Below are 25,537 nucleotides of genomic sequence, written 5' to 3'. Positions count from 1 at the left end.
CAGGCAAAATTAAAAAAAAAAAAAGTTTTACAACTGACTTGAATGAGACACACACTGGGTTTTATGAGTCTAGGCGATATATCATTAAACATAGTTTAAGATGCTAACAAAAACAACGAAAAAGCAACAAAATTAGATATTAATGTTTGTGAACATCAGTGTCACAGATTCAGAACCAACAGAATTACAGGATGATTTACTTTATTATCCTTTGATGTAGCTTAGACATACCCACAGTCCTGCTCATAGTTAGGCTACTTAAATTTCATTGATCTTCAAGGGATGTTAGCAGCCTAATTGTGTGCAGAATGGAAACCGGTGTCTTGAAATTGTGCAGAATCAGTCACTAGCAATATGTTGTGTGTGATATATTTTCCTTTCTGGTGAGACATGAACATGAAAGAGGACCTCTATCAGTTTATAAAGAAGCAAAGTCTGAGTTTTGTTCCAAGTATCGGTGGTCTGAGATAGCATTGTGACTCTTACGTCAGCTCAGGAAGTCTATCCTGGCCATGTCCAGATCCATGGAGCAATCTTGAATTGGCAAGAAGATGGGCTAGATGACCTAATCAGGAATTGTTTCATCTTTTGCTTTCATGGTTTTATGATACCAAGGATTTACGGCTCCAAGTGATTAGAGAGCGTTTCAAAGTGTCTTGTGGAATGGTGACAAAAGGGAAATATGCAAGACCAATAAAGAGAAATAAAATCTAAAACAATGCTCTACAGTGTTAAGATTTTTATTTTTTAGAATTGCATTCTAATAGCAAATAGGAAATAGCAAGTTATTTTATTGTGATGAAATACACTAGAGGGGCGGGGGGAAAGACCACTAATTCGTTTTACATTGCATTAGCAATAGGAGGAAATTATTGTTGCATCCAAGTAATTAGATGAGATGTGGGGTGGATTCAGAAGTTTATGCAACAGAAAAGTTATTGACTTTACCTGGAAGAGGTACTCAAACAAAATAAAAATTCTTAATCCCAATAAATATCACTCCCCCTCCACACAAAAGGACCCTAAAGAAGGAACTATGCCCTTTGCACTCTACATGAAGCAAAATGCCATTCATATGCTGGCGTTTTGTGCAATCCCAGATCCTTGCAGAAGAGCCCACAGTCCAGTGGGCATTAATATTGTGAGCATCCCAGCAATCCTTTAAAGAAGGGGATTGTTAAGTTGTGAAGTTTCACCCTGGGCCAGCAGGGGGATACTGTATATAGTTTTCATTCAGGTCTGTAAATAGTTTTCACTCAGGTCCACGTCAGTTATTTTAGGCGGGAACTCTGGGCTATTGTTGTTACAATGTTGACAGCCGGCTGCCTATATCCCTACATAACAGGGATAAAGAGGTGACCCTCAGATGTTTGCCATTCAGTCCCCCAGCTGGTTTCTCCTTCGCAGCCCCACACCCTCCTTCCTCTCAAACTTGCATGCTGGCATTTCTTCTTCTCCAGCCAACACAGAAAAGTAGCAAACTGCAGGCCTAATCCAGATAAGTGGACAGCGGGAGGTAAAATCCCTAGGTAAAAACTCAACATCACGCTGTGACAAGCATTATGTCTGCACAAGCATTTCAGCATGCCAGACCGAACATCCCTCCTCTCCCCCCCTCACAATGTTCTGGGGGTTCCCCCCTCCAGAGCCAATTTTGGAAGGTGCAAATCAGGAGGAGATGGGGGAAGCCCAGCTCCACAAGTGGAAGGCTTTGCACACGGCTTCACCCGAGAGTCCTGCTGACTGAAATGAATGGATCCTTTTTGGCAATGCGAATGGCAGGTGCTGGGTACCCAGTGTGGTTAATGACCGCAGTGTGGGGTGAATGGGTAGTAGATTTCACCTGCTGTCCCTGAGCCCATGCCAGGTTGTCAACCCAGATCGAACCCACAGTGCCTGCTAACTGCATTGTAGAAGAGGTTCCTTTGAAGCAAACAGGAGTTGTCCCCCCCCCCCCATACTGTGCTTGTACAAAATCTGCCTCAGCGTATGAACCTTTAATTTAATACATTTGGCGTTATTTCATCCCCATAATTTTCTAAGAAAAACAGAGGCACTTAAGAGTGTGATTTATCCAATAATTATCTAGGCATTAACTTCATAAAAAATACGCTATTTGACATGCATATAAAGTTAGCCTTCAGCAGACACAACCTCCTGCCCCAAATATGGGGGGAAAATGAAAGGCAGATTGTAGATGGAAGAGAAATATTTTACAGGAAGAGGAAATGTGCATATTCCCAAGTCAAGCAGGTCAGATCTGCAAGCCCTTTGTAATATAAATGCATTGACACAAACTGGAGGTGCTGGCTTTTGCCCAATACAAATACTATGAAATTAGCAAGAGGATGGAGCTAATAAGGGACTACCTGAAACATACACACCAGGCATGGCTGGTTGGGTGGTTTTCCACAAGCTATTAAATGTCCTTGTATCCACCATATTTTTCATATTTTTCCGTGTATTAGACAAGGTTTTTTGAGTAAAAAATCTTGTCAAAAAACTGGGGTTGTCCAATACATGGGTAGTGGCATGGGGGGGGGGGGAGAGAGAATTGCTGCTGTTTTTTAGATATAAGATGGAGGGCACCTGTACTGCCAGTAGTACTTGTGAAAAGGATCTAGGAGTCTTAGGAAACTGTAAGAGTCAAAATTGTGATGCAGCAGTTTATTCTAGGCTGCATCAATGGAAGTATAGCATCCAGATCAATCGAAATAATAGTCCTGCTCTGTTCTGCCTTGGCAGACCATACCTAGAATACTGTATCCACAAGTAAAGAAGTATATTGACAAGCTTGGACGTGTGCAGAAAAGGGCAACCAAGATAATAAAAGGTTTGGAAACCAAGTTTTATTAGTAGTGTTTTGTTTTGTTTTGTTTTGTTTTGGAAAAAATGGTGCTGGTACTCACCATTAAGTTGTTAAAGTAAGTGCTACACTTTAAACATTTGAAAAAAAGAAGAAGAGATACCAGTACTATGTACCCTTGAGTAGCCTCAGAAAAAAAAGCACTGCTTATGAGGAATGGCTGACATAATTGGGTATGTTTAGCCTGTTAAAGAGGAGACTGAGAGGAGATATGATAGCCATCTTCAAAAATCTAAAGGGCTGTCACGTGGAGGAGGGAGCAAGCTTGTTTTTTCTCCTGCTCTGGGGGTAGGACTTGAACCAATGGATTCAAGTTAAAGAAAGGAGATTCTAACTAAACATCACAAAGAACTTTCTGACAGCAAGAGCTGTTCCACAGTGGGACAGACACCCACAGGAAGTGGTGGACCCTCCTTCTTTGGAGGTTTTTAAGCAGAGGTTGGATGGCCATCAGCCATGTATGATCAAGTTGAGATTCCTGCATTGCAGGGGGTTAGACTAGATGATCCTCGGGTCCCTTCCAACCCTACAATTCTGTGATTCTAGATTTGTTATTAATCCTTGCCCTTTTGATTAGAGAATGCGGAAGTGGACCTAGCCCCATTAACTTGCGCTATGTGATATAAAACTTCAGCGCAGAAAAAAGGCAATTATCACAGAGAATGCACAGGACTGCATGGGTCCTTAACATGTCACGGAATGTCAGCCCTTGTGCCATGAAACTCAAGAAAATGATTGGTGTGCAGTGCACAAGCAATTACATCTGTGTAAAATGACTGCACTCACTTTGGAGGGAGGAGGGGGAGTTAACAGGGAGATTTCAGTTTCAAACTCCAAGATGTTTTTTCCCCCCTTCTCCCCCAATACTCCCCGCTCTTTACCCAATTTTCCAGCTGAGCTGACTGAGGCATGAGGAGGTGAAGAAGCTTGAGCAAGGTCACCCAGGAAATCAATGAGCAAGGCCTGCTTAGAGCTTCGCTTCCTCGTCACAGCTCTTCTTCTTCCTTTGCTGTGCAGCTGCTGGACTACTCTTTCCACGAAAATTCCCTGCGCTCCAAGTGTTAGCTGCGAGGGAATGACGATAACAACCACAACAAAAAAGTCGCAGATGTGCTCTAAGAACAATTAAAATTAAAGAACGGCACCTTATCCCCCTAAGAATGGAAGGGTTTAATTAGTGTGATAGAGTAAAACATGTTTCAAGAGGTTAATCTTTTGCCACAGTGCAATCGCTATCAGATGGATCTCAAAAGATTCCTGCTAAAAGATAGCACTTTTGTGTGTATGGGTTTTTTTACTTCCATGAACTAACATGACTTGTTTAGAAACAAGAGTTTCTTCTGTCATAATAGCTGGCCTGGGATAAGTAATTCAGGATTCACCCCAACATGCCATATTATTTACTTCATAATATCCCTGGCAATACACTAGTGAATCTGAGTAGTAATTAATCTTTAAAAAAAACCAAACAGTGACTCCACTACCTCTGAGGGGAGTAGGTTAATTTTTAAAAAGCTATCAGCACCATTATGCTAACTTTACCAACATCCCCTTTTTTCACAGGATTGATATCAAGGACCTCCAGCTATTCCCGTTGCAAATTTCTCCCTCAGTCTAAATTAGGAAACTGGATGAGGCAGTGGCGTCTCTATGGACTAAATATGCTGGGTGGTGACAGAGAAAGAGAGTGGGTTTAGCTACTGGGTAAGAGAAAGCACAAACCTGCAGTCAAAGATCATGCCTCCTTTGGTAAAATCTCAACTCCGAAACAGAATACCCACAAAAGTCCTCATAAGCATTTTCATATATATATATTTTACATGCCACAGACCTTGAGATAATCTGTAAAAATAACAGGGTATAGAGATTAGTAATGCTTGACATTCTGTTATGACTCCTAGAATGTATAATACAGGAATTTTACTATAAATGTATGTTTCATGCATACACACAACAATGGTAGCAACAAAATACCAGAAATTAAACTGAACTCTGGCTAAAGAGTTGTTAAGGCTGCAATCCTATAGCACTTACCTGGAGGTGAACCCAACTGAACTTCTGAGTAGACTTGTACAGGTTTGCACTGCAAATAAAGATTTGGGTGGAAAGCTGAAACTGTGGAATTATCTGACTAGGTAAAATAAACATGTGAAGTTGTTGTTGCCACCAATTTTTGTTTTAGTTTTGGGCTTCAGTTGCCCTCTTAGGGTTGCTTCACATGTCAGGAGCAGCCATCTAGAGAGCTTCCAAATTATTTATTTTCAGTTTTATGAAAGCATACTTCTTTTGGTTATTGCATGTTGATTATGATGAACTGTTTTTCTTGTTCCTAGCTCCTGTGTGAGGCTTTGCCTCAATACTATTTTAGTATTGGCTCCTGGAACTTCTCCTCATTCTTCTATCTTCCCAGAAAGCTTTTCCTGTTCCTACTTTAATCTTTTTCTTTCATTATAAGAGATGGATTGCAAACAATCTGACATCTTTGTTCCCTGAAAAGTTGGAACGTTTGTGAACATTCCACACTATTACACCACCAGCTTAGCCAATAGATAGCAGGGGCTTTGCCACTGCAAACTGTATGCAATACTGTAGATATTATAAATGGGGAAATTAGCATTGTCTTGGTGTAGAAATGGAACTGTGAAACCCATAATTTTAATCACATTTGGTTGCATCATTAAGGACTAGATAGGTTCCAAATTATCTATTTACAGCTTTGTGAATGCATGCTTCTGTTGTTTATTGCAAGCATCAAATAATCAATTCTGAATCCTAGGAAAATAAACACAAGGAAACTGATTTTCTTTTGCTCCATATTCATGCTGTGGGGGAAAAAAACATTCTATGCCTACACTTTGCCATTATTCTTTCTTTTAGAGTTCTGATAAGCTCAAAACAAACACACATTAGTAATTGTTGGCAACCTTCAGCAATAAGGAAGCTACAGCTCATCAGTTCTAATCTAGAGATCAAAGCAATTCGGTGGCAACATAAAACAGTTCTGCTTCAGAATTGACAGGATATTCCTTTAAAAACATAACATCAAACACAAATATGTGAGAAAAGTGATTTTATATTTAAAGATGCAGCAGTGGTGGGTAGGGAAGGAGATGATGCTGGTAATTTTTACAGTTGGAAAAATACTTTATGTACCCATTTTTACTGGTAATAATTCACACTGATCCAGCAGCCAAGCTACATGCGATATAGTCATCCTGCAGACATGAAACATCTTTTCCATGCACCCAAGCTCAGTCAAGATCCCAAGGATGAGGCAAAAGAGGCTTCCATGCTATGCATAGGTAAAGGGACCCCTGACAGTTAAGTCCAGTCGCGGATGACTCTGGGGCTGTGGCACTCATCTTGCTTTACTGTCCAAGGGAGGCGATGTTTGTCCGCAGACAGTTTTTCCGGTTCATGTGGCCAGCATGACTAAGCCACTTCTGGCGAACCAGAGTAGCGCATGGAAACACCATTTACCTTCCTGCCGGAAGGTTTTATCTACTTGCACTTTGACGTGCTTTCAAACTGCTAGGTCGGCAGGAGCTGGAACTGAGCAACGGGAGCTCACCCCATCACGGGTATTTGAACCGCCGACCTTCTGATCAGCAAGCCCTAGGCTCTGTGGTTTAACCCACAGCGCCACCCGTGTCCCTATGTTATGCATAGGTTGCTACTATTTCAGGCAAATGAAGAGACTGGTATGGATGGTGCAGCAGATGCGCACTAAGCCAGATGCTCATGAGCAAGGCTATAAACGTCACCACATGGAAGATAATGCAAATCATGCAGTATAATTCTAACACCTAGAGTCAGGATGAACAAGGGTGCACCTTCTTATCTTTGGGTGAAGATATGTACATACTAAAATCTGATGTCAGCCTGCTGGTGTCAGCCTGAGATGCCCAGTCCCCTGCTGGTGCTGAGCTTAGTATAGCAGATTAAACAGTAACCTTGACAGTCTGCTTGAATGAACCATTATACAGTGGTACCTCAGGTTACATACGCTTCAGGTTACAGACTCCGCTAACCCAGAAATAGTGCTTCAGGTTAAGAACCTTGCTTCAGGATCAGAACAGAAATCATGCTCCGGCGGCACGGCAGCAGCAAGAGGCCCCATTAGCTAAAGTGGTGCTTCAGGTTAAGAACAGTTTCAGGTTAAGAACGGACCTCCGGAACGAATTAAGTACTTAACCCGAGGTACCACTGTACATCAGTGCTAATCATGCACAGTGCTTGAGAAGGAATTAATTCTAGTTCAAGATCATTATATCCGTAAAGGAACTAGCTGCATTTCAAATTCACCCCTTTACAAAATGAACCAGTTCAGTTCAAGTTCATCCAAATTAACTTTTTAGTTCATAAAAAGTTTATCCTTGCATATATTTTTTCTAACATTCAGAATGTTATAGTTGCTGTGCTGAAGAGCAATGCAGCGCTTATTGCATATGCAAAACTCTACACTAAAGATATAAACAAGTTTAAACTATGAAATAAGGCTTGCAAGTATAGACTTATGCAAGTATGCAAACTTACCTGCAAGTAAGCTGCTCCACTGAACATAGTGGGTCAACATGGATCTGCCAATCAGTTTATTCTGGTTTCAGGAAATAGGATCCTGAAAATGCAATGTGTCAAAAACAGTTTTATCTTTTATATGACCAGCAAGCTCCTATAATTTTCGAAGCGTTCTTTTGCCTTTCTCACACTACTTACATGTTCACATTTTTATCAAAACCATTAGTACAATAAGTTTCATTCTGCCCCTCTCAACATATTCATTTTCCTTCTCATTAGCTATGGACCCAATTTTTCTTCAGTCAACCATAATACTTTAAAAAAAAAGATTCTGGACTTTTTTATTGCTGTCCATTGATGTTTTATTAATTTTCTCTGTAGAATACTGGCATTATGGAACAATTAAGAGTAATATCAGCTTTCTATAGCCTGGAGCATTTTGGAAAGTCTCTCGCTGTTTTACAGGACTAGAATGAGAACAAGTCTATAAAAAGAACATTATCTTAAATATCATATGGGTTTCTGGCTTTTTTATTTTCAGAAGATGTCTTTTTGTCGGTGTCAAATATGGCAACAACTAACACCAGATACAAACCACTGAAGCCAGTTTATGTGCACTTAAATCAGATATCTGAATATAGGATGCATTTATGTAAATGTCAAACCATTTTGACAACTGGGTTCTGGGTTCATGTTGTCAGCAGGTAGCTTAATGTTCACTTGCAGGCAATCTACTCAGCCGGGATAGGAAATCTGTGTTTCTCCAAATGTTGGAACTCCATCTTCCATTAGTCCAAGCCAGCATGATTGGTGGTCAGGCATAAGGACAGTTGTAGTCCAACGACATTTGTTGGGTCCTCATTCATAATGTGATGATCATCTTAACTTCCCTAGCTGGTAATAAGTGTCAGGTGCTGTTTCAGTTTCTGATAGGTCACTGACTGATTGTGGTATTTTGAAATATTTGAGTATGCAGATATATGGCTCAATTATAGCTGGAGGCAGCTGGCAGGCCAAAAGACAGTCATATCCACCACCCTATATTAGATCTCCAGAGAATGACATTCCTGCTTCCCTTGATACTGCTTCCTTACAGAGGCCCCCTCTTCCCTGCCACAGCCCCTTTGTTTTCCCCTCACTTGCCCCTCCCTCTGGCTGGAATGATGGTGGTTAAGGGCGAGTTATCATATCCAACTATTTTTTAACCTTCATGGGCCATTACCTGTAATTTCGCTAACCGGAGATGTGCCTTAGAATTTTGCCACAGATCATCAAAGATTATCCGTCCCCATTGTCCCTCTTCCATCCAAACCCAAACCTTATTGGAATAATTCACTCAGCTGATTGGTAAAAGTTACTTCATTGACAAGAAGAAACTTGTAGTTCCTTTGTGGTACAATAATATCAATGCGGCATTAGAGAGTTATTGTGTGTGTGTGTGTGTGTGTGTGTGTGTGTGTGTATGCATGCATGCATGATTAGAAATGCAAATAAATAATTTCAAGAAACTGTCCTGACAGATATGTAAGCATGAAATCCAGAGCAAGGCAAAATGTATTTTAAGGTTTATAATGTGAGAAGAAATGTGTGAATAGCACAGTATTTAGTGGGAAACTCTCACTCTTGTGCTGTTAAATGAAAACTATAAGCTATGAATAAACATAAGGCATAGTCTTGAACACTGTAATTCATTTTATAGCTGCTTTCCCACAATGTGTGGTACTGGAAGCCATCCTTAGGCTGCAGTCTTATGCTCACTTACCTGGGAGTACCAGTAAATCTCATTGAACTCAATGGAGATGGTTTTTTTCCCCAGTAGCCATACAAGTGATTGTGCTATAAATTGGGGAAAGGTGTGGGTTTGTTTGTTTTTTAAAGCACGATCTTCAGCAAATTAATCTGCTATTTTACTTTTAAAATAGTATTTTGCACCTTCTCAGAAGCGGTTAGCTTGAAATGCAGTTTCTTCACAAGGAAAGACAAACTAATGTAATGCAACTGGGGGTGTTGTTGGGCCAAAGGATGCAACTCCCACAGCATTTATATCTTGCATATCACAGCAGCTTTCTCTCTTCATATTTCAGAATTGTAAAAGACGGGCAAAAAAAGAACTCCCATCAAAAGAAGAGACACTGAAGACATTCATAAACATCTAGACAGAGAATTGCATTTTCAACAAGAGAACCTCAATAGTTAAGGCTACATTTGGGACACTGCTATGACCATCTTATTTTCTCATTATGCTGTCAGAGTTGGAATTCATGTCAGGTTTTGAAGCCATTGAAACAAAGGGTACTTTCATAAACATCCATTTCATAAACTACAGCATATCTAATTCTTTTCAGCTCCGAATGCAGAGTTGAACATAGAGCGTTTGGTCTACAGAGAATTTGCCTGGAAAACATAAAACAATCTACTAGGTAAGTTGGGAAGCTGTTGACATAGGAAATGGAAATGGAAATGGAAATTTGCTAGTAGTCTCCTATATCTATAGTTTTATACTCTACTTTGCCTGATGCTTGCTGATTGGAGCAGTATATCTTGATGTTAGTATCCCATTTCAGAAATATTCTGACATTATCTACTTGGCAGTTTGAAAAATAGTATAAAACTCCCAATGTATTTGAGAACATTTTTCAAAACAGCAATTGCAATATCCATTTCCACTGATGCAAGAGGCATGTTAGTGCCCACTTCAAGTAGCTGCATTCCTCAGACAGCAGTATGTGCTCGATTTGAAGGAGGGGTACTCTTAAAGCATAACTTTTTTAAAAAACAACCACCACAACAACAACCAGAATTGACTAGATTTATTTTCACTGATTCTTGGTAATGCAGAGGAGATAACAAATCTTGCCAAGCATAATTGCTGTCTCCTCTCTGACCCAAAAAGTGTGCACATTAACTCCAATAGGATTTATACATTAAAAGTGCCAGTGCAGATTTATTATTTCAGGAAAACATACCAAATCGCACTTTGCAAACCACTCTCTGTTTACAGTCGTAATGGAGCAAACATTTCAACCAAAACATCTGCCTGACATCACAATGGGCAACTACAAATCTTAGTTCCCCACTCTGCCTTCATATTATCCAGCAGTTTGAGGTGGGTGGGTGGGGGGAAATACCTGTTTCTGTGATGTCACAAAGCACCTTGTTTTCCAATTCTAGGAGCCGGTCTTTAAAATGATGTGGCGTAACATAACACAACAAGGAGGAATCTGCTGCCTGCCTATTCTGGGGCAGCAGAGGGCAAGGCAGTCTTTAAAACAGCCTTCACCCAAACTAGCATGCCAATGGGAGTTGGCGAACGCTGCTTTATTGGTGTTTTTCTTTTTTAAAAAAAGGAGTCTTAAAAGGGAATGCGGCACTGTTGTGAGAACATGTAGTCCACGAGTGGAGAACTTCAGACCCAGGGTCTGAATGTGGTCTTGCAGGCCACTCTATCTGGCCCTCAGGACTCTCTTCAGGCTATACTCCCTCCCCCTATGTCAGGCTCCTCCCCAGTCTGTTCCATGCCCTCGTCAAGTGCTTTGAACTGTGGCAATGCCTCCTGCTTACTTGCCTGCATGGATCTCTGATTTGGGTCTAGGTGGAATGCACCCTATTATACAATGGTTTGAGTCGCATCTGTTTCCCCACCTTACCCACATTTTTGGCTGTCCTCCACCCCTGCTTCGCTCCCCTGTCCACCACTGACATGCAGCTCACAGAAGGTTGCCCACAACGTAGCCCTCACGCTGAAAAATGTTCCCCACCCATTTAAAAAGTATACATACAATCTGAGGGTTATCACGGATAAGCACACTCGTCCTCCACCTGCAACGCCTTTTAAAGGGAAAACAACTCCAAAAGCCCAACAGGCACGAGCGTTTAAGGACAGGAAGGAATGTGCATTGATTGTCACCATTGACAGAAACCCTGACAGCTGAACAACTATACATGCGGTACCATTAAACACAAACACACACACACACACACACACACACACACACACACACACACACTACCAGATCTGACAAGTTGAGTGCAAAATGCCACAAGACCAATTATTAAGCAGCTTGTATGTTTGAAAACTGGCCACTTTAAGCTCCCATTGTTATGGGCCAAGAAGCAGATTGTGATTCCATCTGCCTTCCAAACAGTGCAAGTGAGTACAGTAGACCTTTGCGTCGACTGCCAATGTTTGGCAACTCTCTTTTTTTGTTTTCTTTCTTGTCCTTTTCTTTTCGGTTTGGCAGCCTTCTGCCAATCTATATACTGTGGGCCCATGCAAACCTATTTCTTCTGTTTTCTTTTGATTCACTTGCTTTAAGCACAGGAGAAGGGAGTGACCACTGCAACTTTGCCTTTCCGGCCCTGTTGTTTTTGGAAAACATTCAAGCCTTTTAAATATTGGCTTGGTGAGCTTTGCCATGATAAAGCTGGAGGAGAACCTCTGATCTAACAGCACCACAATCACATGGAAAAATAGGAGTATTGTTCCTTCATCTTACTATTATAGCTATAGCAGAAGTGATGTGCAGTCTTATGGAATATTACTAGGGTTTTGTCCAGAAAATCATGAACAGAAGCCATGTTCATGTGGATGATACCCCTTTTACATGCCTTCTATGCTGCCTGGATGTTTTAAGATACATACACAAGTACAAATGGAAGGATAGTATGTGTGAATTTAAGGCAGAATGCATATACAGGGTGAGTCCTACAAAAGAGGCCCCGTGGATACAGAGTACACATGTTCCACGGGGCCTCTTTTAAAAGACTCACCCTGTACATTTTGGGACCATTTCTGGATGCTTGTGCTACTTATAGCTTGGATTACCATGATTAGCAAAGCATGGTTGATTTACCATGATTAGCAAAGCATTTGCCAGTGCATTAGGTTGGTAATGCATACAAGGTCAGTAAGATGATACCAAGATTGTTCCAATAAAAAGTCATTAGCTGACCCTCTTTACGTCTTCTGCTCTCCAAGCTCAATAGAGTACCTGTTCTTTCTATCAAACTCATATCATGCATGACAGAGGAAATTCGGATTTGTGGTTGATCTGGACAACTCCTTTGGTGGTCTAATTTTAAACCACCTGTTGGCAGAGAAGTGATTTATAAATTTTAAAAACAAAATAAAGACTCTTTCTTTCTTTCTTTCTTTCTTTCTTTCTTTCTTTCTTTTTAAAAAATCAAACTTCTTCCTTCTCTTCTTTGCCTGGCCATTCAACATACTTTGACCAAAGTGACCACAAAGGCTGTGTATATATAACGCCAAGTGTCACAAATGAGATCCTTTCAGAAACAGGAAGTAAAAGTGTTCAGTTTAAACTTTGGAAACAACTCCAATGAGATTTAAATAAAAAATAAAATATCTCCCACCTTTAATATGCAACTCTTTGTTAAACAGTTACTATTAAATACCGACCTGGAATCTGCTGGCAACAGTCCCAGCCTTTGTTCTCATAAGGAAGTAAGCTTAGTGCTGTTGGGAATATTATGCCAAATGTGCTCCTGAACTTGGGGGAAATGACTGTTTTGTATTTTGAGCTGTATTATGCTAAGTGAATTCTAAATCCTAGTGTTAATAATAAATAACCAGTGGCAGTTGCTATCTTAAAACACACAAATGTGGAATGCAATTAAACCTAACCTGTACAAAAAGCCCAGTGTAAATTCTAGGCTAACCTAAATTTCACTTATCTTCCCTGCTAAATGGTTCTTCCCCAACAAAACACTGCAAGGCTGCCCTTTCACCACCACCACCCTGCAGCAATGCCATGTTTGTTTTCTTGCTGAACAGTGTACATTTTAATGGTGCAAAGATGCTTTATCAAGCCTTACTCCCTCTATTTTATGTAATCCAACAATTGGCTCAGGAAGGATGGTCAACCTACCAGTATGAGAACATCACCCTGAAAATTATTTGTGCACAACCCAAAACCGCAATCCTATCCATCCTTACCTGGGAGTCAGTGTGACTTGCTCTTGAGTAAACATGCTTTGGGCTGGCCTGTTAGTCATTTGAGAGAAGTGTGATTAAGTTCAGCAGAGAATTACCAAGAGTTCTCTGGTGGTAAGAGAGAGGAAACCATGACTTACAAAAACTTCTGAAAGTCAATCCTAATAGCGGCTTCTTGATTCATGTATCTGTGTCAAAGTATATATTTAAAACTTAGAATAGTACATGGTCTTCCTTTATAGACTAAGGAACCAGATCAGGGGGGTTTTCATATGTATATTTAACTTTGTGCTCTAATAATTTCTTGCAACAAGAGATCTGAAGTTAAAGGAAAGCATTAAATGGACAAATCTACAATAAAATATCAGCATTATTTAATGGCATTAAAGGAAAACTGGATTCTTAACTGTTTTATCAGCTCTGTTTACTACATCATATTTTAGTGAACTTTTATAGCGGTAGACAGTGCTACAGCAACTTGATTATTTTAATACTGATCCACCTCAAGACTTTCCAGATTCAATCAACACGATCCACCGAGGAAGGCTACCTGTTCAGTTGATATACACATTTAGATAGGGATACGCATTTTGGTGTGTATTTGGTTCCCATTCAACCTGATAGCTCTATGTGATGTGCATCTCCACTGGCTGGATGTGAGAGAGGACAGGGCTTCTGTGCCTTTAATAGCCATGTAGAAGATAGCATTTCAGCGGGTGTAACTTACATCACAAGTGCATCTACGTAGTCATTCCCTGTGCTACATGACTATTAAAGGTGTAAGAGCCCAGCGTTCTTTTGCATCTTTCTGTCCCACTCCATCCGGATCCACTAGTCCAACATACGAAAGCATAATTGACAGTGTACACCTATGCATGCCTACTCAGATGCAAGCCGCATTGCATTCAGTAGAACTGATTCAAAGGTAAAAAATGGATCTGAAGCTGGATCAGGGCCAGTGTCAGTTTTCCTTACACAATAATGTCTGTGTGCAATTATAATTTGAGAATGCGCTCTTGGTATGACAGAGAGGACTGGTAGAGAAATATTGAAAACAAAACTTGCAGGACTCAATAAAACGAGTTCTTTCTGCTGTGAGTGAAGCAAATGCTGTGAGTCTATGGTTTCTTGATGAAATACCTTGTAAATCCTGCAAAAGAAAAGAAAAGAAAAAAACAGCTAGAACAAGCCAATTTCACATAGTGGGGCCTTTGCCAGAAACATGCTATGAGGGCCTCAAGTGTTAGCTTTCTACAGCTTCCACTACCCTGGCAAAACAAACAAAGATATATTGATTGTTTCTGTGTGGGTACCATTTATTTATTTGTTTGTTGGGTTTTTTTGCAGAAAATTTCAAAAGGAAATGAAAAATGGCCTGATTAGTCTCCCACTCAGTGTAAATCAAGGGTAATGTCACTAGTTTAATCAATACAAACAGTAAAATGTAAAGAACAACATAACCTATAAACTAAAACTGGAATAAAGACCGGAATTATTTATTTTACCAGGAGAAAGATGGGGAGGAAAAAACGCACACCCCTGAATGCCTATGAAGAATTAGAATGCATTGTTAGAATTCTTACTGGTGACAGGAACAAAAATAGTGGAATTTATCAGAGTTACATAATCTATATTTTCCACCAGAAAAAAGCTGTATTTTACCACACTAATAACTATTTGGTCCTTAGGCCAAATCTCTCACCCACATATACATCCTAGGGAGTAAGCCCCATTGAACAAATTGGGACTTGCTTTCCAGAAAAGATGAATAGGGTTGTGATATAAGTTTACCAAGGTTGGAATCCAAAGAACCACACAGGCAGTGTAATCCTGTACATGCATATTTGGAAGTGAGCTCCTTTAAACCCCATGAGGTTTAATTTTGAGGAGACATACATAGGTCAAGCAAGGTGCCTGAGCTAGCCTAGTGGAAATGTAGCAATGTTCTTAGAAGAAATGACCCTATCACCCTGACCATTTTGTAAACTGCTTCTGAAAATGCCTCGTGTATACGCTCAGATTAAAGAAGTTTTTAAAAATGACAAAAAGTTAGGGTTCCAGGTGGAGAAATCGAAATTAGAAACAGAATTGTTAGAACCAAAGACTAAGGTACTATCTAGAACAGTGTTTCCCAACCTTGGGCCTCCAGTTGTTTTTGGACTACAATTCCCATCAACCTTAGCTAGCAAGACCAGTGGTCAGGGATGATGGGAATTGTAGTCCGAAAACAGCTGGAGGCCCAAGGTTGGGAAACACTGATCTAGAATGTATAACTTGCTGTTAAAATGGAATACACAAGACGAAATGGTTAAATCGGCTATGATAAAGTGGGCACAGGACATTGGGCACAACATCATGTTTGAGGACTGGGAAAGGTTATGGACCACTGGGTTGAACTTCACCGCATGTAATGCTCTGAAGGAAAATGTAATGAAAATGATATATAGATGGTACATGACCCCAGTTAAACTTGCCAAAATATACCATTCGTCTGATAATAAATGTTGGAAATGTAAAGAAAATGAAGGAACATTCTTTCACCTCTGGTGGACATGCCCTAAGGTGAAGGCCTTCTGGGAAATGATATATAATGAACTGAAAAAGGTATTTAAGTATACCTTCACTAAGAAACCAGAGGCCTTCCTCCTGGGTATTGTCGGCCAGAAGGTGCTAAAGAAGGATCGAACATTTTTTATGTATGCAACAACGGCAGCAAGGATACTCATTGCTAAAAACTGGAAAACTCAAGATCTACCCACACTGGAAGAGTGGCAGATGCAGCTGATGGACTATATGCAACTGGCCGAGATGACTGGCAGAATCCGAGACCTGGGAGAAGAGAGGATTGAAGAAGATTGGAAGAAATTTAAGATGTATTTACAAAAACATTGTAACTTGGTTGAATGTTAAGAAGGATGCTAGATTATAAAAAATTGGCCACCACTAAACTAGATTTGAACTCGATGATAAGTGAGATTAAAGAAAACATAAATTTTTTGGAGAATTGCTAGATTATATTTAAATGAGTGGATATAAGACCGTAAACAAGTTGATAATTTGCTTGGAAAAACCTTTTAACGATGTAAATGGGAGCGGGAGACGTGAGGGAGTCCAAAGAATTGATGAAACTACGTTGTGTTGGAAGTAAGATTGTTTATTATTTGTGTATTTGTATTCAAAAACTTTAATAAATATTTATAAAAAAAAGAAAGAAAATGCCTCGTGTAGGATGAGGTCCACTGATAGAAAAAAAAAATCATATAAAATTCCTCTTGGGCTTACATAATTTGTTTTGCTGTTCTTTGGAACCTGGCCTAATATAGCGTCACATGGACACAATCTGGAAGCAGTGAGTGATGATGGGTTTGGATATGGGAAACCTAAAGCTCAAATCCTCGCTCAGACATGGAACTCACCATCTATCAAATCCATTTGCAGCCCAGGGTTATCAAGATAAAAAGCTGCTCTCTGCTCCATGAATGAAAGACGGGGTACAAATGTAAGAAATTTGATGGGGATGCAAATTTGGCTGCACCCAGACTTTGGAACTCCCAAAAGAGACTAGCCTGGCACCCTCCTTATTGTCCTTCTGCCCGCAGGTGAATATTGTTCTATTCTGACAGGCTTTTGAGAACTGACTGTTTTTATGGAAACGGTTTTTTATACTGTTGTGCTGTTTTTAATGTCTGCATTTTAATAATTTGTTTTTATATTGTTTTTATTCTGTTAAACTTTAAGAACTTTTAAACTATTTTTTAGCTTTCTGTGTTTTACCCATGTTTTAATTTTTTGTAAACCACCTTGACTCTCAGCTGTGGGGAAAATGTGAGAAATAAATAAATAAGAACTTTTGACATTCCTTATTTATATCCCTGTATTGCTAAAGACCAAAATTTGACATCTGAGAAGACATGCTGAGTACCATGCTGCACACATATATAAAAAGAGGATGCAAGTGATCTGCTTTGTTCCAAAATATTAAATAAGTCTTTCTAAATATTTGCATGCATATATATATATATATATGTGTGTGTGTGTGTGTGTGTGTGTGTGTGTGTGGGGTACCAATAATTTCCTTGGAGTTATTCTGAAATGTGCTACGTTATCCATATCTATCACATAATGGATAGCGCTCTTCAATATTCAGTGATGCAAATTATTTGCTAAATTTCAAAAACAATTGTTACAAACTATTCTGTGCTTTTAATCATTGATTTTAATCATTGATTTACCAACTCAGTGTTTTTTTAATGAAGCCAAGATTAACATGGACTTTTACATTCAGCAAAAGCAAAAAATCACACCTGTCATTATTCTGAATTGCATCAAAAATCATTTCTTTTGGATTTTTTGTATGTGGGGGGTGGGGGTGGGATGGATGTCTGGTTGGCTTTGGGGAATTATTTTTTTTATTTTGATGTTTTTGTAATTTTTACATTTTTGTTGTTGTTGTATTGTTTTATTGGTTTTGTTTGTTTGTTTAAGGTGTTATTTTGTTCTTAGGGGGAGGGGTCAGGGCTGCCGGGGAGTGGGCCCCAGCCCATAAAATGGCTGGGGCATGTTCCACAGGGGGGGATGCACTGGGACAACCGATCTCAGTGATCACAGGTAGGAGGAGGAGTTACGCTAAGACTAGACCATGTCATTACAGAGGGGGCAGGTTTAGTCGTTATCTGAGGACTATTCCTGCCTCCGGGTCTGGTCCTGACTGGATGGATACTAGAATCAGCAAGGGATACCCACATGACCTGAAGGTGCTGCTGTGCAATGCCAGGTCAATGATTCATAAGACCACTGCCATCCATGACTTGATCATGGATGGAGGACTTGACCTGGCATGTGTAACAGAGACTTGGTTGGATGAAGCAGATGGGCCTGTCCTTGCCGCTGCTTGTCCACCAGGTTTCTCTTACGCACAGCAACCCAGGTCATGTGGGCGGGGAGGGGGGGGTTGCAGTGATTTTTAGAAAGTCATTAGTTTGCACCAGGCGTCCTATTGGGAAGACCCAGTTTTCCGAGTGCATGTTCTGGAAGTTGGGCAATAGGGGCAGTACAGGATTCCTTTTGGTGTACCGACCTCCCCGCTGCACCAAGGATTCCCTGCCCGAGCTGCTTCAGGTCGTGGCGGATGTTCTCCTGGAGACACCCAGCTTGGTTGTCCTAGGGGATTTTAACATCCATGCCGACACAACCTTACAAGGGGCCACTCGGGACTTCGTGGAAAGCATGGCCTCCATGGGGCTGTCCCTGAATAAGTCTGGCCCAACCCATAGCCGCGGACATGCCTTGGACCTGGTGTTTACCTCTATGGATGTTGGTGATCTGACACTAACTAAAAGCTAAACGAAAGAAGTGCCATGGTCAGATCACTTCCTGGTGCAACTGGACTTCTCTGCGACCCATCCCCTCTGCAGGGAGGTGGGACCAATTCGGATGGTCCGCCCCCGCCACTTAATGGATCCAAATGGTTTCCAGAGAGTGGTAGGGGATGCTTTATCCCATGTTGATGGCCTTTCAGCTGATTCCCTGGTGGCCCACTGGAATGTGGAGTTAACCAGGGCTATTGACTGTTTGGCTCCGAAGCGCCCTCTCCGATTGCATGGAGCCTGGACAGCCCCGTGGTTTTCCACGGATCTGAGGGCAATGAAACAATCGTTGAGACGGCTAGAGCGCCGGTGGCGGATAACTCATTCCGAATCTGACCGGACACAGGTTAGAGCTCAACGTCGAGCCTACCAAGTGGCGATAGCGACGGCGAAGAAGAATTTCTTCACCGCCTCTATTGCATCTGCAGAAAACAGCAGCAGGAGACTTTTTCAGGTGGTTCACAATTTAGCGGAACCACCTGCAACATCGGGGCCCAGTACGGGCCACATGTTCTCCTGCAATAATTTTGCAAAGTTTTTTGCAGATAAAATCGCTCAGATTCGGGAAGAAGTAGACTCCACCGTGGGAGCAGGACCGGGGCGGGAGAGTGCTAGAGTTCTGTCTAGTCAAGTTGAGTGGGATCAATTCCAATCTGTTACCTCCGAGGATGTGGACAGGCTGCTTGGACGAGTGAAACCAACCACCTGTCCTCTGGATCCTTGCCCATCCTGGCTTATAAAAGCTAGCCGGGAAGGACTGGGCGATGGGCTTCGTGGGGTGGTGAATGCTTCCCTCCGTGAGGGAGCCTTCCCAGACCCGCTAAAAGAGGCGGTTATTAAACCGCTTCTTAAAAAACCATCTTTAGATGCGGCCACGATGGCCAACTATCGCCCAGTCTCAAATCTTCCATTCTTGGGCAAGGTGATTGAGCGAGCGGTTGCCGAACAACTCCAGGCACGCCTGGAAGAAGCGGACCATTTGGATCCCTTCCAGTCGGGATTCAGGCCTCATCATGGGACTGAAACTGCCTTGGTCGCACTGGTTGATGATCTCCGGCGGGCTAGGGACAAAGGTGAGAGCTGTTTCCTAGTTCTGCTGGATCTCTCAGCGGCGTTTGATACCATCGACCATAACATCTTCTGGACCGTCTTGAGGGGCTGGGAGCTGGGGGCACTGTCATACAGTGGTTCCGCTCCTTCCTCCTGGGCCGTGTTCAGAAAGTGGTGGTGGGGGATGAGTGTTCAGACCCCTGGGCTCTCACTTGTGGGGTGCCTCAGGGTTCTGTCCTCTCCCCCATGCTTTTCAACATTTACATGCAGCCGCTGGGAGAGATCATCAGGAGGTTTGGGCTGGGTGTTCATCAGTATGCGGATGATACCCAGCTCTACCTCTCTTTTAAATCAGAACCAGTGAGGGCGGTGAAGGTCCTGTGTGAGTGTCTGGAGGCGGTTGGAGGATGGATGGCGGCTAACAGATTGAGGTTGAATCCTGACAAGACAGAAGTACTGTTTTTGGGGGACAGGAGGCGGGCAGGTGTGGAGGATTCCCTGGTCCTGAATGGGGTAACTGTGCCCCTGAAGGACCAGGTGCGCAGCCTGGGAGTCATTTTGGACTCACAGCTGTCCATGGAAGCACAGGTCAAATCTGTGTCCAGGGCAGCTGTTTACCAGCTCCATCTGGTACGTAGGCTGAGACCCTATCTGCCTGCGGACTGTCTCGCCAGAGTGGTGCATGCTCTGGTTATCTCCCGCTTGGACTACTGCAATGCACTCTACGTGGGGCTACCTTTGAAGGTGACTCGGAAACTACAACTAATCCAGAATGCGGCAGCTAGACTGGTGACTGGGAGCGGCCGCCGAGACCATATAACACCGGTCTTGAAAGACCTACATTGGCTCCCAGTATGTTTCCGAGCACAATTCAAAGTGTTGGTGCTGACCTTTAAAGTCCTAAACGGCCTCGGTCCAGTATACCTGAAGGAGCGTCTCCACCCCCATCATTCTGCCCGGACGCTGAGGTCCAGCGCTGAGGGCCTTCTGGCGGTTCCCTCATTGCAAGAAGCAAAGCTACAGGGAACCAGGCAGAGGGCCTTCTCGGTGGTGGCCCCCGCCCTGTGGAACGCCCTTCCAGCAGATGTCAAAGCGATAAACAACTACCTGACATTCAGAAGACATCTTAAGGCAGCCCTGTTCAGGGAAGTTTTTAACGTGTGATATTTTACTGTATTTTTTGTTTTTATGGAAGCCGCCCAGAGTGGCTGGGGAGGCCCAGCCAGATGGGCGGCGTATAAATAATAAATTATTATTATTATTATTATTATTATTATTATTATTATTATTATGTCACCCATAGTGAGTGCTGAATTAATCATTTGGCTAAATTATAGAGCTTGAATGAAGCTCACAACTGCATGGGCCATGTAGCTCAATCCTAGTAATCCTAGATCACTACTATTATTCTATGCATTGTATGGGCTGAAACTCAAGAGGTGGTGACTGCCAAAAGGCCTCCCATGAGGTCACTGCTGAGGGTTAGAACTGGGGTTTTTCCAGCTCTCATTCTTAGCTGGAAAGTCCTGGAGGACCTGTTCCCTGCCTGGCAGGCCTTTCCCACCTGGCCTGGGAGGGCAGAGCCCCGACTGACTCCCACTACAAAAACTGAGGCTGTTGAACAGACTTTGGGGCTGAAAGGTTCACCTGCTAGATTTCTACCTGGAACTCCTGGAATCTTGCATCTTGGTGAATGGGGTGTCTCGGGGGTGAAGTGCAACACTATTGTTTAGCTCAGATCATTCAAATGAAGACTTCTTGTGTACAAAGGAAGAAATGCAGGCCCAAGCCACAAAGAAAACTGTGCCCTGCCTAGGACACAGCTCAGTAAAGTTTTCATTTTCAGGTCTGATTCCTGGAATATGGAGTGCTTTCCCCTCATCATGGAGCAACTGCAGTTGGTCCCTGTTTCCAACACGGTTTACTTAAGCATAGTCAGAATTAGGCTGTATACATATTTACTCCAGGTCCAATATGCTCCCACTATTGGTGTTTGAAGCCAATTACACTATGACGTTAGCCACAATCCATCTGTAGCCCATGGCTTCTTGAGAAGTACTCCTGTTTATGATGTGCTTTTCCTCAAACCATCTGATTTCCAAACTGCAGTTAAGCTGAGGTGTGTACATTTCAGGTAGCTGTTGTGCACGCACAGATGATACGTTCAGTGAACTAGACTTCAACACTGTAAAACAAATTGGGTCACCCACTCAACATGATATAGTGTACGTAACTTTAGGCATACCAAAGCCCATTAAGTCTTTAGAACTCTGCTTCAAAAAGCTATGTCCATCTTCTGGAATGTACATGTGGCTGACACCCTCCCCTTTTCATTTCTGCTAGGCAAAGGTAATTGGTAAACATTATGTTTTGCCAGTAGTTGCAATATATTTTTTTAGTATTTCTAGAACTGCCCATGTACTTTTTATTTTATAGAAGAAAGGCTAGTAGCAAACAGCCCTTCATTATAAGATTGTACAGTACTATTAATTAGGGTTGCCCCCTTTAAAAAAACAAAAAGTCCTTGCTCTCTTACCTTTCAACAGCTGATATACAAAACTTGAACTGATGGAAGTGTTCTGCTCACTTGTTTTCATGCCAGAAAGAACATCAGCACCTGTATTTCACAACATAGGAAGCAATTAAAGGTACAGGTGTCCAGTAAACTGATGGTGATAATAATGCTTAAAGTTTGTACAGTGCTGTACAGTGTTTCATATGAAAAATCTCTTGACAAACTTCATTGCTCTCTTTTTTCACAAGTCAATTTTTAAAGTAACAGGAAGGAAATCGAAGTAAAATATGTCCCTTTAGGCACCCAGATCACAGACCCTCTAAAGACCACAGTCTAAGAACCCCTGCCCCATATGGCTGATTATGAAGGACCTCCCCACAACCGGATTTCATATCACATACCAAAACAGAACCAAAATAGCAAATGCCTCTGAGAATGAACAGGCTACCTCCCCGCAAGTCACAGTGGTACCTACCCAAACTTATTGGGAAAGATGCTATTGGAAAAGTGCAGCCTCTCCTCTGAGCTTCCCTTATAGTGCCTGCTTGGCTTCTTGGTCAGACATAAGATGTGATAAACTGGAAACCTATTCTAACACCCACCCACACCCAAACTACAGCTAAAAAGAGTAGAGGAATGAGGTATGTTTAAGTCGCTGCATTGGGAGAAGTAGGTATGTGGAGCATGCTGGGAATTGTAGTTTACACTATCGGAAATAAGCTGCTCGGCTTTCACCGCTTCAACTACAACTCCCACAAGGCAAACCAGCTCTGCGCAACACATTTGCCCCTTTCCGTTCAGCGGAGGAAAACCCGGCCGTTCTACTTCGTCTCTTTCAGGTTAGCCAAAGCGTGTGTGTCCCTGAAGCTCAGCCGGGGAGTTCCAGCTCTCTGCGCATGCAACTCAGAAATAAAGCCGTTTTCAGCTTTAGAAGCTGCAGTAGCAGCAGCAGCAGCAGCTGTGTAACTAGGCGGCATGTTTACTCTCTGAGAAGCTTAGAACTGTTGAGTTTTGCAGTGCAAGCTCTTGCAAACTGCAGAGGAATAGACGAGGCCTCGTCCCTTCCCAAGGCGGCTGCCAAACGACAGGCGGGGTGGGATGGGGGGCGATGCATGCTTACTCGGAAGCAAGTCGCACCGGGTTCAATGGGGTCTCACGCCCGCCTAGCCAGCTGAATACAGAGGATTGCAGTGTCGCTTTACGGATGGCTACGCCTTCTGCCTCCACTCATTTGACACTCATTGGTCGGCCAACGGCTTAGGGATTGTCTCAGCCCGGCGGGCGTGCTAAAAAATAAAAAGGTCGTCGGAAAGCATCCACCCCGCCGCCCCGGAGCAGTGAGCGTCTGGGCGCAGGTGCGGGCCAGTGGCCTCTTCAGCTGCTGAAACCCAGAGAACAGAGTCCGGGTTTGTCCCCGTCCCCCCGCCCAGTTTTGTCTAATCTCTTCTCCTCCCGCTTCCTTAACCTCCCGTCATCCTGCACTTTCGCTCGTCTCTCTTTCCCGCCCAGAAGTGCCTTAAGAGCCTTCTACCCTGTGCTTGCAGGTGAGCCCCTTCGTATCCCGGGCAAGAGACTTGTTTGTTGAGCTGGTAAAACAGTGAGCCTGACGGGATGGGGGAACGTGGTAACAAGTGTCCTTCCAGAAAGGAGCGGGAAAAGAGAAACGCAGCGCTGATTTAACTCCACCTGCTTTATATAGCTATCGTTGCCTCTCTGGTGCTTTAAAGCAAAAACAAACCACAACTCGTGTGCCCGGCGTGCGTGTGGCCCGGATTCCTTTGCCAAGCGCCAAGGTGTCTTTTCCCCCCTATTGCACCCGGCGTTCAGAGATAAGAGGGGGAAATGGCCTATATTCGGGCGCAGGCAGCTTGTATAACTTGCAAGACTTTTAAAAGGAAAACCATGATGAGTTTGGCGCTTTGCTTTTCCTCGCTGGAAATTTGTTGAAGTCTCCCGGGCTCGAGGGGGTGGCGTGCAACCGAGGGGAAAGTGCGGCGAAGGAGAAAGTCCAACCCTAAAGGGCTTTTTTTCTCTCGGCTCGCCACAAATTTCCACTCCGTTCAAAGAGGAACTCTCTCCTTTCTAAGCGAGTGTTTTGGTTTCAGTTCAATTCCACCCAAGGCCCTCACCCTTCTCCTTTCCCACGCGCTTCCGCTGGTTTCTTCGGCTTGTTTGTTTTCCCTTCTTAGCTCCGCCGTACTCGGCGGTTTTGTAACATGCTGTGCGTTTCTCTGGTGGAGGGAGGGTAATGTCAAGCTGCGGCGTCCCGAAGAGGGAATTCTCAAAAGGAGAGCTGTACTTAAAGAGCGGCTCTGAAAGTTGACTTCCTAATAAAAAGCGCCCAGCAGGGTTGCTTAGAAAACAAACGAGCCTTTTAAATATATATATATAAACACACACACTTGCCTCTTTTCCTCAGCCTGGTGAATATTCTGGAGGGGTAATCATGCCCCCTCTTTCTATTGAAATCAGTTGCTGCCTTGTGTCCAAAATCTCCATATGCCTCTATGACACAGGTGCTTTCTGTGACATAGTTATGCCACAAAACATGGTCAGTCCCACCTCTGCATATGTTTTTTAATGCACTGCCACTACAAGCCATTTTAATCGCCATAGCTTTCATTTTTGTATTTGTGCTCAACAGCTCCACTTCGAAATATTTATATTCTCTGGAACAGGTTCTCGAGCTGCGGCCTGTGAGCTTCATTCAAGGGACCCATGAAGTGTCTGTGAAAATACCATTGAAAAGTGCACAACATCTAGCACAGCATATTGAAATTGCTACTAGAGGTAGATATATTATTTATGTGGTCCGCCAAGACCCTCTGCAGTTTTCAAGTGGTCTGTGTGTGTCGTGGGGGGGGGGGGAGAGATTGGGAATAATTACTCTGGAGCAGGGTGCTCCAACTTTTCATATCAAGTGGGCTGCAAGAGTACTTTGTCGTGGAACCCACTAGCCTTGTCATACCTGCAAGTGGTGGTGGGGGGAGAGCAAGGCCAAAATTTGACCCTCTCCGGGCCTCATGCTTCCCAAAGTGAGGCACTAGACTTTGGGAAGGAGGTATGAGGCTCTGGTGGGATCACGGAGTCCTCCCACCTCCTTCCCAAAGATGGGAAAGCACTTACTAGGCTTTGGGAAAGAGGAGAGAAGACTCTGGGACCCTGTCAGAGCCCTCAGGTCTCCTTCCCAAATCCCAGCGCCTCACTTACCTGGCTTTGGGAAGGCAGTGTGAGGGCTGAGGGGACAACAAATGTGCTGTGGGCCGCAC

At 42.8% G+C, this 25,537-nt stretch overlaps 3 protein-coding genes across 14 annotated transcripts in view; 1 reads left to right on the top strand and 2 right to left on the bottom strand.

Moving 5' to 3' along the window:
- LOC309342615 (uncharacterized protein) overlaps window positions 1–22,867 on the bottom strand; it is a 28,808-nt gene extending 5,941 nt beyond the window's left edge. For all 4 annotated transcript variants that reach the window (XR_014156909.1, XR_014156910.1, XM_081863359.1 and 1 more), the window contains exons 1-4: window positions 22,744–22,867; window positions 22,290–22,370; window positions 7,403–7,484; window positions 3,748–3,931 (exon numbers count right to left, since the gene is read on the bottom strand). Coding sequence is in view for 2 of the 4 variants with exons in the window: in XM_081863359.1 (XP_081719485.1) it covers window positions 3,748–3,931; window positions 7,403–7,429 (211 nt within the window). In the remaining 2 variants the exon portion in view is untranslated. The remainder of the gene's footprint in view (window positions 1–3,747; window positions 3,932–7,402; window positions 7,485–22,289; window positions 22,371–22,743) is intronic.
- The window catches only part of EBF3 (EBF transcription factor 3), a gene marked incomplete at its 3' end in the record, with an annotated part of 663,555 nt that overhangs the window by 214,968 nt on the left and 423,050 nt on the right, over window positions 1–25,537 (bottom strand). The gene's annotated exons all lie outside the window — the stretch shown is intronic.
- MGMT (O-6-methylguanine-DNA methyltransferase) overlaps window positions 13,819–25,537 on the top strand; it is a 183,811-nt gene continuing 172,092 nt past the window's right edge. Inside the window, exon 1 of one of the 9 annotated variants that reach the window (XM_081863337.1) lies at window positions 13,819–14,262. In XM_081863337.1, coding sequence (XP_081719463.1) covers window positions 14,102–14,262 — 161 coding nt within the window. In that variant the 5' untranslated portion in view covers window positions 13,819–14,101. Of the gene's footprint in view, window positions 14,263–22,928; window positions 23,108–23,439; window positions 23,624–23,719; window positions 23,813–23,920; window positions 24,062–24,699; window positions 24,820–24,865; window positions 25,059–25,537 lie in introns of those variants that run through there. The other 8 variants (XM_081863335.1, XM_081863336.1, XM_081863338.1 and 5 more) reach the window with 8 other exon arrangements.

The sequence above is a fragment of the Podarcis erhardii genome (genome assembly GCF_964252035.2).
Source record: "Podarcis erhardii genome assembly, chromosome: 5".
Lineage (NCBI taxonomy): Eukaryota > Metazoa > Chordata > Lepidosauria > Squamata > Lacertidae > Podarcis > Podarcis erhardii.
Note: the sequence above shows the minus strand (reverse complement) of the source record. Positions and strands in the feature narration are given on the sequence as shown.